Source organism: Zingiber officinale, chromosome 6A (genome assembly GCF_018446385.1).
Source record: "Zingiber officinale cultivar Zhangliang chromosome 6A, Zo_v1.1, whole genome shotgun sequence".
Lineage (NCBI taxonomy): Eukaryota > Viridiplantae > Streptophyta > Magnoliopsida > Zingiberales > Zingiberaceae > Zingiber > Zingiber officinale.
The window spans coordinates 144954943-144973228 of NC_055997.1; the positions used below are offsets into that span (position 1 = coordinate 144954943).

Consider the following 18286-nt stretch of genomic DNA (forward strand, 5'->3'; position numbering starts at 1 on the left):
TTCATATTCTTTTACTAACTATTAATGTCTCTGTTCTTGTTGCCAACAACCTGTGCATTATTATTATTCAATTAAAGAGCAGAAAAGCAAAGTACCTGCAGAAGGAAGCCAACACCACTCCACCCACACAAAAACCCGCAGGTGTAGAGGAAGAATTGAATCGAAGGAATGGAATGGAATTTGAACCCTACTCTTGTCTCTCTCCGACTTCTATCCTATCGCTTAGATCCCAGACCAGGCTTTGTCTCCTCCTCTTGTTCTCTTCTCTCTCCCTTCTCTGCTGCAGAATTGAAGGTTCATTAATGCTGTTTGGTGGAGTCACTGATCGAGGACGATGGAAAAGTATGCATCGCGTAGCACAAATATTGCCTCTACGAGGAACCTCACTTATTGCTCCTCTTTGACTCCTTTCTATTCATGCTTTCTTTTCAGTTTTTCCCCTCTTCTTCTCCTTCCTCTTCTTCTCCCTTTCTTCTTTCCCGGTTCCTCAACAACCTTCCTCTGTTTTACTCAGTAACAGGAAATGAGGAGGAGGAGATCTGCAGCAGCTTTGGTTTCATTCTTACTATTGTTTGTTGTTTCTGGTGTCTTAAGTCGAGGGATTGGAGGACTGAAGCAGAGGCATGCAGTGGACGGAGAGAGACTGAAAACAGAGAAAAGAGTGGTAATCCATGCTTGTGGAATTCTTCAGGGAGAAAAAAGTGTTAATGGGAGCTTGGGTGTTGAGGAGGAGAAGAGAATGGTGCCTACTGGTCCCAATCCATTACATAATTGATCAAGGAAGCCACTTTTGATGGAACAGAGGACACGAAGGATGCTGAAATTCTATGTTTGTTTTCTTTTCTTTTTCTCTCTCTCTTTCTCTGGTTATATTGAAGTTTAATTATCACCCTTTTATTGTCCTTTTCTTTTCTTGCAGTTGTGCATATTCCTTAAGATGATAATTCTGTGTCCCTTTTCTTCTTTTCATTGAAGTTTAATTAGCACTCGTGCATAATATTAGTGATAATTACCAAAATTTTCAACAATTGAATAACTGATGCTGCTCTTTAATTAGCTCCTTGTTAGCAGAATAGAAACTAATGATAAGGGCGCCAGCTCTTTTGATGAACTTAAAATTTAATAGTTTAAATTTATCTCTTAACAAATTAAAAATATATATTTATCTTGTTTCTATCGAACCAAACTTTTTTCTTTTGTTTTTGTGTCTTTTAAGAACTCTGAATCAGAAAGTAAAACTTACAAGCAAGAGAAACTTAAACCTGATCGACCGGGTTTTGATGAGGATACAACATTGAATATACAGATATAATAAATGCTCATGTTGCAGCAAAAAGGCAGCATCATCAATGGCCTAAAGCTTCCCCTGTTGTTTTTCCAGTACAAATCCATCCCCACCTTTAATTCCTGCGCAGCCTCCTCCACCGCCACCGCCAGTCATCATTCTTTCTTTCCCCTCGGCGAGCTGTTTATTTCGAAGGAAACAAACATTAAGCATTAAGAAATGAAAGAGATGCAATGAATGAGAGGGGGAAGGAAGGCAGAGGCCTCGGCTTCTGTGCTGAGAAGTGGAATGGAGATGCGTTTATTAAGATGGGACGTGAAGATAATGAGGGAGGAGGAGATTGTGGAATGATTTCGCCATGATTGTGAGATGGAGTTTGTGTTCTTGCTTAGAGACGAACACTGAGTTTAAAGTAGACAAATTTTCCTTTTATTTATTATTTGTTAACCCTATTAATTTTGATAAGTCTTTTGAGTTTATGCTAATTTTTGTAAATCTATAATTGTAGTCAATGATATAACGACACGATGATGCTTTATTAATTTCTCAAACATACAACAATCTAACTCTAATTTTCAGATGATAATCAATAATTACCAAATAATATTAGATTATAAACTGTATTTCTTAATTTATTCTGATATCCTTAGGGTGCGTTTGGTTCGAAGTTATCATGGATAACCTTGGTTATCTGTATATAATTATTCACGATAACCATATTTGGTTCAAGGTTTTTTTGGATTCCTAAGTTTTCCTCGATTCCGAAACGTCAACACACGTCATCAATTGAGGCATCCAACCCGGAATAGAAATACCTTCGGTTACCTTGGTTTTTCTCAATTCATGAGGTTATGATATTTTTGTTCCGAAATTATCCTCAAAGTGATATGACCAGAGCACGAAGGTGGCGGTAGGCTGCAGCAACAGGCGTCAAGCGGCGGTCGGTGGGCAATGGTCGGTGTTGTCGGAGGTGGCAACAGATGGTTGGATGGCGGCAACAGGCGGCTAGCGACAATCGGTGGGCAGTGGTCGACGTCGTCGGAGGTGGCAGCAGATCGATGGCGGCAACAGGCGGCTGGCAGCGGTCAGCAGATCGGTAGATGGAGGTTGACAGGAGAAGGTCGGCGGGAGGTCAACGGTGGGCGGCAGGCAACGGGAGACAGGCGGGCGGTGGGCAACGAAGGTGACTTGCAGTGGTGGGCAACGCGAGGGAGAAGAACCGACTTTACTCTTCTCTGATACGTTTTTTTTTTACTTTAGTATTTTAATTTAAATGTTACTATTTTAATTAAAACTTTATTAAATTAAAACAAATTATAGGTAAAACTTCATTATTAACTTTAATAAATTATTTAAAAATATTATCTAATTTTATTTATTTATATTATTAAATATTAATATTATTAATTTAATTTATTTTAAAAAATAATCAAATATTAAATTGATTTAGTTATAAAATATCTTAGATGGAACAAAGGATAATACCGTAAATACTAAATTAGGTTATACATTAGAACCTCCAAACAAACAAGTCTGTGTTACATTACTTAGAATTGAACCAAACAACATTAGGTTATATTTTATTCCCTATAACCTTAGTTATGTGATTACCAAGTAATTACATAACCAAAGTTATAAATGATAACTTGAACCAAACACACCCTTAGAGTTATGGTACCACAATAAGATATTCATATTATTATCCAGACATTCGTAGTTTGATCTCCAGCTATGGTATATTTATAGGAATTTTTCCTTTAAATGGAGGGCACAAACAAAGGGCACTGGGCTTCTGAACTGGCTGTCGGTGTATTTCCCGATTTATCCTGATAGCCGGTGGAAAACTTCTGTGGGATCAGACCGATCACCCTAGAGATAATCAATGAGGCTAATTACGATTATCATTTTTTCTCTCAATTTATTAAAATGATCGATAAAAAAAATTTTAAATTAATTACCTTCAAAATTAGTTGACATATACTATATACTGAATACATGTACTAATTGTAAAATTAGTTGACATATACTAAATACATGTTTTTTTGAGTATCCAGGGTAATCTTGATGTTATTAAATAAGTTCAGATAGGTTCTGTCGTGTTTGATCCTTATATCTCAGTATACAGGAGCTTAGGAACACAAGAAGTAGAGCAGAAGACGCAGCTAGAGAGAAAGATGACATGAGAAGGGAGTCGACGGACTCGGTGCATTCGAAGGACGAGATGCTGCGAAAGAGTACATCGATGGACAAGAAAGACGTGTGCGACGACCCGAGGGATGAGAAGCAAGGAGGAAGGCTGCTCGAGCAGAAGGCCGGTGTTGAGTTCGGGTGAGCTTAATTTCGGACGACCGGAGTATCATCCTAGCGAGCGGAGCAAAAATTTGGTTAACAAAGGAAGTTAACTATTTTCGAATGAACAGTACGAAGGTGCCTTCAAAAGTTTGGAAGGCGCCTTCCATGAATAGTACGAAGGCACCTTCAAAGGCTTGGAAGGCATCTTCTATAAACAGTACGAAGGCGTCTTCAAAGACTTGAAGGTGCCTTCAGTGAATAGTACCAGCCTAAAGTAATTGTTTATTGTCGTTGAGTTATGGATAAAACTTTATCCACTTGAAGGCACTTTGAATCCTTTTGAAAGCGTCTTCCACCCACGGATAGAATTTTCCAAGAACTATAAAAAGGCCCTGGAGTTAGAAAATATTCAACAATTTATGTATTAACTTTCCTAGTTATTCTTGAGCTGTCAATGTGTATAAAAGATTTCTCCGTCTTCAACGAAAGAGATCTTCTAGTGTTTTTCAACGTCTTGGATTAACAACCACCTAGGTTGTAATTGTTGGTGTGGTTTGTACTAACGGTCTAACTCGAATTTTGATGAATGACAAGTAAGTTAAGTTAAGTTTTGTTGTTATCTAACCACTTGATTAAGTGTGCAGGAAATCCAGCTAGGTCAATGGGCCGACCGGATAGCTGGTACGAAATCCAGCTAGGTCAACGGGTCAACCGGATAGTTGATAAAAAATCCAGCTAGGTCGACGGGCCGACCAGATAGCTGGTACCAAATCCAACCAGGTCGACGAGTCGACCAGATAGTTGGTACGAAGTCCAGCTATGCCAATGGGCGGACCAGATAGCTGTCACAAAGTCCAGACAGGTCGACTGGATATCTGGCAAACTGGTAAGTTAAGGTAAGTCACTGGAGGAGAGTGACCAAGTGAGAATGTGCCTCGGTTGAAGGGACAGTAGACATCAGTTCAGTTTAGGTCCATTTGAGATCTCTAAGCTGAGACCTTGACTAGTTTCTGGTCCTGGAAGGACAGGAACTAATTGTTGGGGCAATTTCCCTAGGTCAAAGTTGACCAATTTGACTAAGCTTGAGTTGAGTCAAGTTTGAGTCAGGATTTGAGTTTTGATGTTTGGCAATATAAGGAGATTGCTGGAGCAATCGTACGGTTATGGAGATGGTCAAAGGGTTGACCAGGTTGATGAGAATACAAGTCAAGTAGGTCAAGATTGACAGGAGACTTGACTGGGAAAGTCCTAACTGGATGTTAGGCATTTGGAAAGTCCTAGTGAGGAGCTAGGCAGGAGAAAATCTTGGTGAGAAGCCAGGCAATTGAGAAGTCCTGGTGAGGAGTCAGACAGTTGGAAAGTCCAAGTGTGATCTTGGAAATGAAGAAAGTCCTGGTGAGGAGCCAGACAATTGGAAAGTCCTGGTGAGGAGCCATGCAATTGGAAAGTCCAAGTGTGATCTTGGCAAAGGGTGTAAGTCCAAGCATGTGGTCTTGGCAAAATAAGTCCTAGTATAGCTTGGCAAAGAGAACCCGACAACTAGGATGAGGCCGAAGGAAGCTCCTGAATGCAAGGCGTGAAGGATGGGGAGATATGTGAGGGACGCGAGGCTGGTGGAGGAGGCTAGAATGCTAGTTCGAGGTTAGTCGGGTGTGGAAAAATGCTAGGCATGGAGACCCAACAGGTCACGGTTGACCGGGAGTTGGGTTGGAGACTTTGGACTTGAGATTAAGTCAAGTCCAGGATGGTCAATCGATTGGGCGATCGGTTAAACCAAGGTCCAATCGATCAGCCGATCGATTGGAGTGTGCTGCGAAGGAAGAAATGACCCAATCGATTGGTCGATCGATTGGGAGCATGAGTCACGAGCACAGAGGCCTTCCTAATCGATCGGTCGATCGATTGGAGCTGGGAGTTCTCGCGCAATCGCAAGAACACAGAAAGCATCTGAATCGATCGGTGGATCGATTCAGACTGTCCCAATCGATTGGTCGATCTATTGGGATTCGACCGTTGCGCGGGATGCAAGTGATGGACGCCTGAGATTGTGCAGAGTTGACGTGGCAATCGATTGGGATTGATTTAAATTGATTGGGAGCACAAGATATAGCCGTTGCGGGGCATTTTCTCCGCAGATCTTTGCGATCTTCTCCTGCGAGCTTACAACGATCTTCACATCGATTTCTTCAGCACTCACGCCAGTTCTTAAAGGCACTTGGGGAGCATCTACAAGGTTCAAGAGGCAACAACAAGTAGCAAGAAAAAAGGTGTATTCACTTGTATTCTTAGAGTTTCTTCTTGTATTTGTATTTGTGTTGTGTGTGAGTTTGTACGAGGCTTCTCCGCCTCCGGCTGCGACCGAGAAGGAGTTGTTCTTAGTGGAGATAGCATGTCGTGTGTGGATCCTTGGATTAGTCACCTCTTCTTGAGGTGGATACCAAGTAAATCCTAGGTGTTAGCATTGTGAGTGTTTGTATTGGAGTATTCCGCTACACAACAACAAGATGAAGCAAACTGACGCAAGGGCGACGAAACACTATTCACCCCCCCTCTAGCGGGCACATCGGTCCCAACACTAATTACTACTCTGTATAATTATTAAATTGTCCTAATACTCGTTTTGCAGGATATTTTTGGACTAACATTATTTTACAGGGAGAAAAGAAGAAATTTACCTTCGGATGAACAATGTCCAAAGGCGCCTTCAAACAGTGAAGGTGCCTTCGTACTGTTCATAGAAGACGTCTTCCATAGGTATGGAAGGCGCCTTCCGCAGAATAAGCTTTTGGCGTCGTAGCGGATAAGTGTCGAACTATTCGGGATCAAACTTGCCTCATTGGAGGCGCCTTCCATGGCTATGAAAGACACCTTCCATGCCTTTTATAAGACTGTCTCGAGAAGGCATTGAAAAACAACACACATATGAACTACTGTGTGTCCATTTGAGGCTTCAACTGCTCCAGGCTCCTGCTACGACTCTGCTACGAAGCTGTTGTGTCCGACGACTGCTCCGAGGACTTCCGATCTTGACCGGCAGACCGACTCTGACACACAAGCGCCTTCACATAAACTCCTAAAGTGTCGGTAATAAAATTTCTATTTGTACTTAAATTCTGCAAACGGAAAGTATAGTCTGTTACACTTCTCCGAACTCTCTCTGTACTTGATTCCCTCTTCCAGAGGTGCCGGAAGAGGCTTTTAGTGGATTACCCATCGATAGGTCCGTAGGACCTGGGTCTTGGAGTAGGAGTCGCCGAAGGCTCCGAGCCAAGTAAAATCGCCTGCGTTTTCTGGTGATTGAATTTTTGTTTTTAAGTTTTCCGCTGCGTACTTTACTTTGATTTTAAAACACAAAAAATGAGTTTTTGAAAACCATGTGATTCACCACCCCCCCTCACACGTCCGCAATCGATCCAACAAGTGGTATCAGAGCCCGTACTGCTCTGAATTGGTGCAACCACCAATCAGGCAAGGGGGTGCCTTTCATTTTTTTCCCTACAAATTTTTTTTTGAATTTTTTTTTATTTTTTCACTATTAGTTGGAATTAGTGAATATTTTGACAAAATTTATCATAATATTATTTTTTTTATTATTTTTGAAATTGGTGAAACACCCTTATTTACTTACCTCCCACATTACTTACCCCAAGACAAAGTCTTAGAAATTGCTTCTTGTCAATATTTTTTTTTGCAAGTATATCAATGTCTCTTCAAGAAGGACGGAGCATCCATGAACCACCACCATACGGGTATACGAGAAGAACGAATTTCACCTATGGAGGATGCAAATGGAAAGCTTTATCCTGATGAACGACTTCGATGGTGGCATGACGCTGAAACAACCTTCTCAGAATTTGAAAGTAAATCAAAAGGTAATAAAATTGATTTCAAATTTATTACTTAACAAAGTTACCTGCAGGATAGGAAAGGTCAAAGATGCTCATGAGTTTTGAATCCGCCTAACCAAGCTTCATGAGGAGCCATTAAAACTGGAAGGAAAAGACAGAAATAAATCAAGGCTCGAGTCAAATCCAACAGAGAAGCCTATAGCATTAGGGGTCACGCTTGATGTTAGTAATATTTACCGAAATACCCCTATCAGTAATGATTTAAATAATCTGCATGATAATTTAAATTTGCATATCGAGTTAGATATACAAAATTCTAAAACAAATCTAGATTTTGATCAAGTCAATCAAAACCTTGATCAAATCTACATCAACCTTGATTTGATCAAACAAAACATTGACCAAGTCAATTTAAATAAATAAATAAATTTTGAAAATACAAATAATTCTACAATTAATAAAAATATAAATTCAAATAATTATAAAATTTTAAATAAACCAAACTTAACGAAACAAGATAAATCTCAATTAACTGATTTAAATATTATCCTTAATAATTTAATTGATAATAATACTTTAAGCAATTCAAACTTTAACATAAACTTAAAACTTAAAAATGAAGTCAATATATATCTAGATAAGGCTAACATATTTCATGATAAAATATTTTGCAATCTAGATCTAAAAATTTCTACCCAAAATAATAATTTAAATATTAAAGATAAGATCTTAAACAAAGATAATTCAATCAATTCAAAATAAAAAATTAGGAAAAAGTTAAAAACTAAAGATAAAACCTCAAACACAACCAAGTTAATTAGATTGAGATTAAAAATCAATAAAAATGTAAATAATTCTTTAAACAAAGATAACTTAATCAATTTAAAAAATTAAAAATTAACAAAATATATTAAATCTGAAAGATACTCTTTTACAGAATGATAATTTAACAAGCCTAATTAATTCAAAATTAAAAATTTGTACTTACATTATAACTAATTAAACCTTAACTAAAAATAAAAAAGTTCAATAATTTAGGGGGAGATATCAAATTAGTTGGCACCTCCAAAATAATAACTTACCCGATAGGATAATTATGACTAGTTTAAAAAGGGACAAAAGTTTAACTTAACTAATGGTACTGGTAAAGTTTTGGATGATAGTAAATTAGGGAAACTCTGTCTATGCATTTCTAGGAAGATATGACTTCGACTTGGTGCATTTGGTTTAGTGGAACTAACTAAAGCTACCCCTTACGGATCATAACTAGTTAGACCAAGATTTTGTACTAAGCTCAGTGGATAGACTATTTGGAAAACCTCGAAGGCATTATTACTCTAATCATGTCCAAGTGACTCATCATAGCTCAGAAATTTATCCAAAGAATGTCTATTTGTTGAGACAAAAGCTAAACTTGAATCTAATACAAAGTTAACTCAACCCTGAAATTGAACTTAATTCATCTTACAAAATCATAAGATTTCCTGATTGAAAATAAAAATCGGGTGAGATAACTAAGACAAAATATTTAAATTTAAATTAAATTAAATTAAATTAAAATTAAATTAAATCAAATTAAAATTAAATTAAATTAAAACAAATTCAATTAAATTAAAGATTTTGGTTTAAAAAAATCATTTAAAAATTATTTTAAAATCATTTTAAAAATTCTTTAAAAATCATTTTAAAATTTATTTTAAAAAACATTTTAAAATTTATTTTAAAAATCATTTTAAAAATTACTTCTTTTTAAAAATTATTTAAAAATTCTTTAAAAATCATTTTAAAAATTATTTTCAAAATCATTTAAAAATTATTTTAAAATGATTTAAAAACATTTTAAAAATTATTTAAAAATCATTATAAAATTATTTTAAAATCATTATAAAAATGATTTAAAAATCATTTTAAAAATTATTTAAAATTATTTTAAAATTCTTTTAAAATAATATTTAAAATTAATTTAAAATCATTTTAAAAATTATTTAAAAATATTCAAAATCATTTTAAAAATTATTTTTAAACCATTTTAAAATTTATTTAAAAATAATTTTATAAATTATTTTAAATGTATTTAAAAATAATTTTAAAAATTATTTAAAATTTATTATTTTTTTAAAATTATTTTTAAATCATTTTAAAAATTATTTTAAAATAATTTATTTATTATTTTAAAATTATTTAAAAATCATTTTAAAAATTATTTAAAAATCATTTTAAAAATTATTTAATAATAATTTTTAAAATCATTTTAAAAATCATTTATAAAATTATTTTTAAATCATTTTATAATCATTTTTAAAATTATTTTAAAATCATTTTAAAAATTATTTTAAAATCATTTTAGAAACATTTTAAAATTGTTTTATAAAATTATTTAAAAATCATTTTAATAATTATTTAAAATTTATTTTAAAATCATTTTAGAATTATTTAAAAATCATTTTAAAATCAATTTAAAATCATTTTTAAAATTATTAAAAAATTATTTTAAAATCATTTAAAAAATTAATTAAAAATTATTTTAAAATCACTTTAAAAAATTATTAAAAAAATATTTTACTAATTATTTTTAAATCATTTTATAAAAAAACCTTAGATGCATAATTTAAAGCTTAAACCTTATTTAACAAATAATTTAATCAATTAAAATTTAATTAACTTAAACTTTAAATTGAATTTAATAATTAATTAAAATTTAATTTAATTAAAAACTCAAAGTATTCATTTAAACTTAATTTTACTTTAATTAAAACATTAACTTTATTCTAATTCACTTTAAATTTGACTTTACATTAGAAAGTTAATTAAAACTTAACTTTAATTTAATTTAATCGACTTTAATTTCAATGTTAATTAAAATCTTAACTTTAATTAAACCATAATTTATTAAAGTTTGACTCAAGTTGAGTCTTAATTTACTTAACTCTGTTTAATAATTCTAATAAATTTAATTCAGACTTACAACTTAGTTAAACCTAACTCAAATTTAATCAATAATTTGTTTAAGTTAAACTTAATTTATTTTAGTTAAGTGTAAATTACGCCTAGGTCCTTATTTAGCCTAATCTAAGTATGTATAATAAAATCAAAAAATCAATCATTAAACAATTCTATTTGTTGATAAAAATGATCTTTCTATTAGCTCCCTCTGGATCATAGCCTCGATAGGGTCTATCAAGGTAATGAATTTGATTGTTGGGGAACCAATAGTGTCCAACTCCAACTTAATTAACCAAGTTTGACTTGGAGACCCATGCTTGGACTAATTTTTTATTATTTCGATTAACAAGGGATAAATAAGATTTGTATTTTCTATTATCCTTAAATCCAAGTCTAGATCGATTATAAACGGCTCGTTGTTTTCCAAGAATCAGATCAAGATTCTTGGAGTCTAAAGTAAACCGTTCCAACATGTCCTTTAGTTCATTGACTTGATTTTTCAGGGTAGAATTCTCTTCCTCAAACTTTTGGACTTGAGTTGAGGTTCCAGTCAGAATGAAATCAGTCAAGGGGCTATGGTTAGTCACTTCTTTAAGGGTTATTACCTCCTTTTGAAGTAATTTGACCCGGACAATTGATTTAGCTAACTTGCGCATTAAATAATTAATTAAATTATGCAGTGAATTTCTTACATTGGATTTAGGTCATTCAGAAATAGATACGGATCCGTGGCTTCGCTCGGACTCGGCTTCTGATTCACTTTTGGTCTCTGATTCGTCGATGTGTTCCCGGGTCGTCAATCATGAAAGCTCGTCTGTTCGAGCTCTTCGTCGGAGTCTTCTGAAGAGGACTCATCCCATTTTGCCTGTAGTGTTTTCTTCTTCCTCTACTTCTTTGCTTCTTTTAGGTTTGGACAATTAACTTTGATGTGTCCCTTTTGATTGCACCCATAATAGGTTACTTCGAACTTTACCTTTGGACTCATTTGTACCTTTTTGGATTGAACCACCTTCTTGATAACCTTCTTTGTGAACCCCTTCTTCTTTCTGTAGAGCTTGCGTACTAGGTTGACAAATTCGTCTCCTATCTTGTCGTCGTCGTCTTCTGAGTCCAGTTCTTCTTTGGACTCTGGCTCGATTTTACGCTTTGTTTTTGCTTCCCGGGTTCTTCTTGTATCTGCAATCAAGGCAATACCCTTCTCGGCAGAACGTGTATTAATTTGTTCGTATAATTCAAATTCCGAAAAAAGTTCGTCTAACTTAATTAAAGAAAGATCCTTGGATACCTTGTAAGCATCTACCATGGATGGCCACAAGGTATTCCTTGGAAAAGCTAGCGTTTAACGCATACCTGATTATGTCTCGATTCTCCACCTTCTGTCCGATTGCGTGGAGACCGTTGAGGAGGTCTTGGATGCGTGCGTGCAATTGACTTGCTGTTTCACCCTCTTGCAATTTAATGTTATATAATTTATTAAAAATCAGATCCCTTTTACTTACTTTTGTGTCGGAAGTCCCTTCATGCAGCTCAATCAACTTCTCTCATAAGTCTTTGGCACTTGAGAATGGTCCAACTTGATTCAGATCCTCCTTTGTTAGGCCGCATTGAAGGGTGCAGGTTGCTTTGGTGTTGACCTCAACCTTCTTGATTATGCTCGTGCCCCAGTTCTCGCATGAAACTGATTTTCCCGTGCCATCGAGTGGAAGTGCAATGTCAGTTTTGATGATCATCCACATCTCAAACTGAATTTGGAGGTAGGACTCCATTCGACCCTTCCAGTAGCTAAAGTCTTCGTCAGAGAAGAGCGGCAGGCGGACTGTGTTGTAGCCTTCTTGATGAGCCATTGTTAAAAAAATATCTTGCGCACACACAAAAATGAAAAACTTGTTCCAAGACTCAGTCTTGGATTAGTAGTGCGGGATTAAGAAATTAAAACACGAACTCGAGTGGTGTTGCACCAACTTCGAGGAAAAAATTCGATTACGAAAAAAAATAGATTGGAAGGCAGTAATTTTACCGATTCCGATCGACTCCGAAAAAATGAAAAACTACCACGAAAAATTTGCTTGAATGGTGGTTTCACCAATTCGAAGTGACCCCGCTCTAATACAAATTGTTGGATCGAAAGCGCTAGAGGGGGTAAATAGTGCTCGTAGTTTTCACTTTCGTTTCGGAAAAGATTAAGAGTAAAACGTAGCGGAAAAGTAAATAATAATGTAAACACGCAAACACTAAGTTTTTTATTTAGTTCGGAGTTTGGGGTGACTCCTACTCCAAGGTCCACGCTCGTTGAGCATTTACTTTGGGCAATCACTATCAATCCGGAAATATTATAGTTTATAGTACAGTGATTAAGTACAATAAAATCGTAAGGTAAGTTATACCGACAATGAAAACAGTAGACTTTGAAGCTTCGGGTTGTCGGTGTCTTGTCACAGCTTTATCGAAACGTTTTTCTAGCAGCACACGGAAGAAAGATCACAGATTTGAGTTGTTCCTTTGCTGCTGCTTGAACCTGCATTATAAAGCTTGTTGAGGGTGCCCTCATCCGCACCAAATTCGCAGTGTGGATGAGCTCTGACCTCTTCGACGCTTATCCGTCCGAGAGCGCCTCCAACCACATGGAGGGCGCCCTCCACCTACGTCCCAGGTGCCCTCAGCTCCATAGAGGGCGCCCTCTGCTCAGCGTCCAGGGCACCCTCAAGCTCCATGAGGGCGCCCTCTGCCCTACTGCGCAGAGGTCATCAACTAGTGACCCGAGGCTCCTCCAAGCTCTATAGAGGGCGTCTCAGGACTGTTCATCCAAGCCTTTTACTTCTATTTCACCCCCTGTAAGATGGGTTAATCCAAAATACAAACTATATCCTATAAGACAAAGTTTAGCACAACAAAATAAGTCAAACATAAGTATTTGACAGTCTTCAAACTATCCGGTTCTGATTTCGGATTTCCGACCGAAAACCCTAGCTCAAATCGACTCCTACTGTTCTCTCACTGGGGAACGCGTCCTCACCTACTCCACTTAGGAGAGTTTACCTGTTGCTAGTTGATCCTCCAAACCAACTGGACTATTGCTCAACGCCCGAGACTTCAGGACTTTCTGCTCGACGTCTGCTTCACGACCCATCCAGACTTTCACTTGGTTCGCGACACCAGGACTTTCCACATAGAGTCCTCGACTCTAGGACTTTTGCCCAAGCTCTCGACCCGCCAAGACTTTCCGCCTAGGGTTACCACCCTCTAGGACCTAGGGTTACCACCCGTAGGACCTAAGGTTACCACCCCCTAGGGTTTTCCACCTGCCTAACCGCAGTTAGGACTTTTGTCTAAGTACCCTTAGGACTTTTATGCAAACTCATTTAAGCATGTTAGATCACAAATGACCTTAAGTTTGAACCCTTTACCATTATCAAAACTTAGATTCGATCGTCGAATGTTTACCGTACCAACAATTATCATATGTTTTGAAAAATTATTTTGAAAACTGTTTCAATTTTTCCAAGCTACTTTAAAATAATTTTAATTGTTGCGACACTTAGTATTTTAACCTTTATTCTTGAATTTTTTTTAAACAGTTTAATTATTGCAAAATCTAGCATTTTCAAACCAATTTTTAAAGTTTCAAGGTTTTTGAAATGTTAGTAGTTTTTGAATATTACTTCAATTTTTTTTTGAAAATTAGTTTAAAAGATGTCATTGAAAAGTTGTGAATAGTGAGTAAAATAGCATCTATATCAAAGAAAGTTATTTCAAATGATCTTTTTTTCTATTATTCTAAGTAAATAGTTGTTATTGATATACAGAACAATTCTAATTCTTGGAGGATGATCTTGATCATAATCCATTATTTTCATTGTACTCTCAGATAGACATACTTCATATGGTCTTGACGTAGCTAAAGAGGAGATTCGACTGGGTGGGGGTGGGGTGATCTCCTTTTTTCTTCGACAAAGTAAAGCACTAAAGGGAAGAAAGGCGGAACCCATCTCTATCCCCACATCAATGACATTGTACTATATAGCGCATAAAGTTTTAGAATTTCTCAATTCACGTATCTAAATTTCATAATACCCTAATCACATATTTATGAAAATCCCTCCTCTCTCCTCTTTCTTTCACTAAATAATCATGAAATTTTTATATTTTTACTTTACCTCTTGAGAAATTTATTATTCTCAATTTACATTATAAAATTTAAATTTACATTAAGTAGATTTTTAAGAGTATATTGATTTTAGTTTGAAATGATTCAGAATTATTTTGGTCCATTAACCAGTTTCGAACATCTACATCATTAAAAAATTTAAAAGTTTATTTTTTTTTTATTTTTTATTTTTATTTTTATTTTTATTTTTTTATGAATGAGGGAAGTCTTAAGAATTCATTGGCAGTGTTGGTTAATGAGTATCGTGGTTATATGCTCTATAACGAGTTTATGACAAATTTTATCAAGTCTTTTCAAATTTAAAAATTCACTTCTCATGATTTATGTTATCGAATTTAAATCAGATACCATTGATGCATTACGGAGTTCTCTAAGTAGGCAAGTGTCATGAAACTAGTTGATAAATTTACAACATTCAAAAATTTAAAAAAGCGATATTTTTTAGCCAAGAGTTTTTTAGGAATTCATTAGTAATGTTGGTCAGTTAGTAATATTATTCTAATGAGTTTAGGATAAATTTTATTATTAAAATTTTAAAAATTCATTACTCTTAATTGTGATCAAATTTGAATTCGATGGCATAAATAAATTAAAGAGACTTTCAGAAGTAAATTAATTTTAATTTAAAATTATTTGAAATTGAAATTATATCTAAATTTGACAATCTAAATTAAGAATAATAAAATTTTAAAAAAAAATCCTTCATTATTTCACGAAAAACATAGGAGACAGAAGAGAGATTTCTAAAATATATTTGAATGTTATGAAACTCAAGTAAAAAAAAAATTAAAATATGCATGCGCGATTTGGTAATATATCATTAAAAAATGGTAATTAGGAGAGTGTTTTAACTTTCACCCCAAAAATATATAAATGCGTGGCAGTTTAATGTTTTCACTATTTGTGAAAGGCAATAGAGAGAGTCACTTGTGAAACGTGCTCGTCACATTCACACAATCGGGTTCTTGAACCGAACCAAACCGCGATGTATGTTTTTAGTACCAAACCGCGATGTATGTTCTTGATCCGAAACCTTGCTCCTACCGGTTCGCATTCGTCATGAGCCGCAAAGCTCCTGCTTTCCGACTTCGCTTTCTACGTCTCCTTTCCTCGTCTTCCGCCGCCGCCGCCGCCGCCGCCGACACTTCCATTGATGACCTCGCCAAGCTTATCAACAGCCAGCCCATCGCCGCTATCCGCCACCGCATCCCTCCTCGCTTCCTCGCCTCCCCTCTCCTCGACTCGCTTCTCCTTCGCCTATTCGCCGCCCACACCGCCTCCGACAAGGCCCTCCGCCTCTTCCGCCTTTCTCTCCACCACCATGCCGACCCTCCCCCCTCACCCTCCGCCTTCGCCACCGCGCTCCACATCGCCACCCGCGCGCACCACTTTGACGCGGCCTTTGAGCTCACCGAGGACGTCGCCAGATCCCACCCAGCCCTTCTCACGCCCAAATCCCTCGCAGTCCTCCTCTCCCGTATCGCAAAGTTCCAATCTTTTGATCGAACACTCGACGCATTCGAGCGCGTCGAGAGGGCGTGGGTGTCCGCCGGTCTATCCTTTGGCGTCGATGAGTTTAATGCGCTCTTGAGAGCCTACTGTGCTCGTGGGCGAATCTCTGAGGCCCGCGCTATCTTCCGGACGCTTCATCAGCGGTTCTCTCCTAACTCACGGACGCTCAATACTATCCTTTTGGGCTTCAAGGAAACGTGGAATCTCGTTGCTCTGGATACTATCTACCATGAGATGATCCTCCGCGGTTTCGAGCCGGATGCTGTAACTTATTGCATCCGAATGGACGCCTACTGCAAAAGGCTGCAGTTTTTGGAGGCCCTGGACCTTCTAGATGAGATGGTAAAGAAGAATTGCTCCCCAACTGTGCAAACCATCACAACTTTGATTCACGGTGCTGGTCTTGTGAAGAACCCTCACCGTGCACGCAAGTTGTTCGACGAAATGGGTGAAAGAGGTATAACTCCTGACAGAGCGGCTTATAATGCTCTAGTGGGCGCGTTTGTAAGGGCGGGTGATCTTAAGTCTGCTTTGGTGATCATGGATGAGATGGAGGAGAAAGCAATTGGGCTTGACGACTTCAGTTATTACACCGTGTTCTGTGGCATGAAGAAGCACGAGGATTTAGAAGGGTTTTGGAAGATATACAAGAGGATGGTTGACAATAACTATGTGCCAAGGGTACGCACAGTAATGCTGCTCATGAAGGTGTTCTGTCAAAATGGAAGGGCTCACTTAGGGTTGGAGTTGTGGGACTACCTTTTAAAGAAAGGATGTTGTCCTCATAAGCATGCATTAGATCTCTTGGTTACAGGACTTTGCTGCAGAGGGAAGGTGGCAGAGGCCTACAGGTGCTTCAAACAAGTAATTGATAGAGGGCGAGTGCCATCTGAGAGAGCCCTTCGGGTGTTGGAAGACTTTCTCGTACAAGCTGAACAGGCAGACATGCTAGAAGAGCTTGGCCAGATGACAAAGGGGTTGCAAATGCCATTTTCATCCTCATATTAATTGGATCACAAATGGAAGGTAGTGGCGGTGACATCGTTCCTTTTGATTCCTTGTTCAGTGATTGAAATGGAGCCAAGGGTTCTGTCTTAGATGATGATGTAGACAACAAACATTGTCGATCAAATTCATTGCCTGACAATGTTGTGAGTTATTGTTATGAATCCATGGATAAAAACAAAAGAAGCTTGGAAGTTTCACTTCATCTTGAGATATTCTCGCTCCTCTTCTATCCTATAGTCAAGATTTGGTGATTGAACTGGTGGTGGGTGGACACAAGAAATAGAGGCTGAATGTGATACTACTACCAGATTGTTTGGGAATAGAAATGGATCTCCTCTGTGTAGCTGTTTGTAAGATACAATCAAATATTGTTCTTGAGAATGTCGTCAGTTAATCGTGTGAAACCTTATCACGATATATGGAAAAGAAACTTCAGAAGGCTGCTGGCTGTAAGAGATTGCTTGCTCTCATTTGCGATATTCCCTTATTGATAAGGTAGAACAAGTGATGGAAGCACATATTGTTGGAAAATTAAGTTATCACTTGTATTTATCCTTTGTTTAATAAAAAGATAATTAATTGTCTTTTGAGTCTGGAATTGATTGTCGCCTATAATTGAATTCTTCCAATGCATAACTTTTGTTCTCTCAGTAAACCATATACTTTGATGTGATTAACTGTTTCAGATTAGTTATCTTGTTCCATTACAAAGTTCATGTAGAAATATATTGGCTTTTAGATTACAGGCACAATTCATTACAACTAACTGGCCTTTGGATTGGATAATAAGTTTGCTCCTTTTATCAGTAATGTGATGTGTTTTCTGCCCTCCTGTAGCAGGTTAAATTTTGTATGATTTGTGAATGAGGATTGTTAGTTTTAACCCTGTCAGATTGGTTTAGGAGGGTTTCTTTTTCTGTGAATTGCAATGTAAGAACAACTTGTATTTGTATCTTATGAAGTGTAAGAACAACTTTGTGTGAAATCCAAACTGAATTAAAATGAAGTAACTTGAAAGGTAGATCATTCACCTACATGCCTTGTGAATTGCACTCACCAACATAGAGCCACAACTTGCATAGATTTTGTAGGGGATGGAGAAGCTCTTGATCCATAAATATTGGAAATATAAGACATGGCATGTGACCACATCATCCATCTTTTGATCTTACTCTAATGAGCGCTCAATTTGATCTAAATCTATATTTGATGTAATTTATTTTTATTCAAACA

At 36.6% G+C, this 18286-nt stretch overlaps 1 protein-coding gene across 1 annotated transcript; it reads left to right on the top strand.

The window, feature by feature from the left end:
- The first annotated feature begins 15562 nt into the window (after positions 1-15562).
- Positions 15563-17643, top strand: LOC121998495 (pentatricopeptide repeat-containing protein At3g61360-like). The gene has a single exon (XM_042553441.1). It carries the CDS (start codon positions 15593-15595, stop codon positions 17051-17053), a length of 1461 nt encoding a protein of 486 aa, XP_042409375.1. The 5' UTR covers positions 15563-15592; the 3' UTR covers positions 17054-17643.
- The last annotated feature ends 643 nt before the right edge of the window (positions 17644-18286 follow it).

Coding starts and splice junctions, on each gene's coding strand:
- LOC121998495 (XM_042553441.1), top strand. CDS start 15,593: ATGAGCCGCAAAGCTCCTGCTTTCCGACTTCGCTTTCTACGTCTCCTT.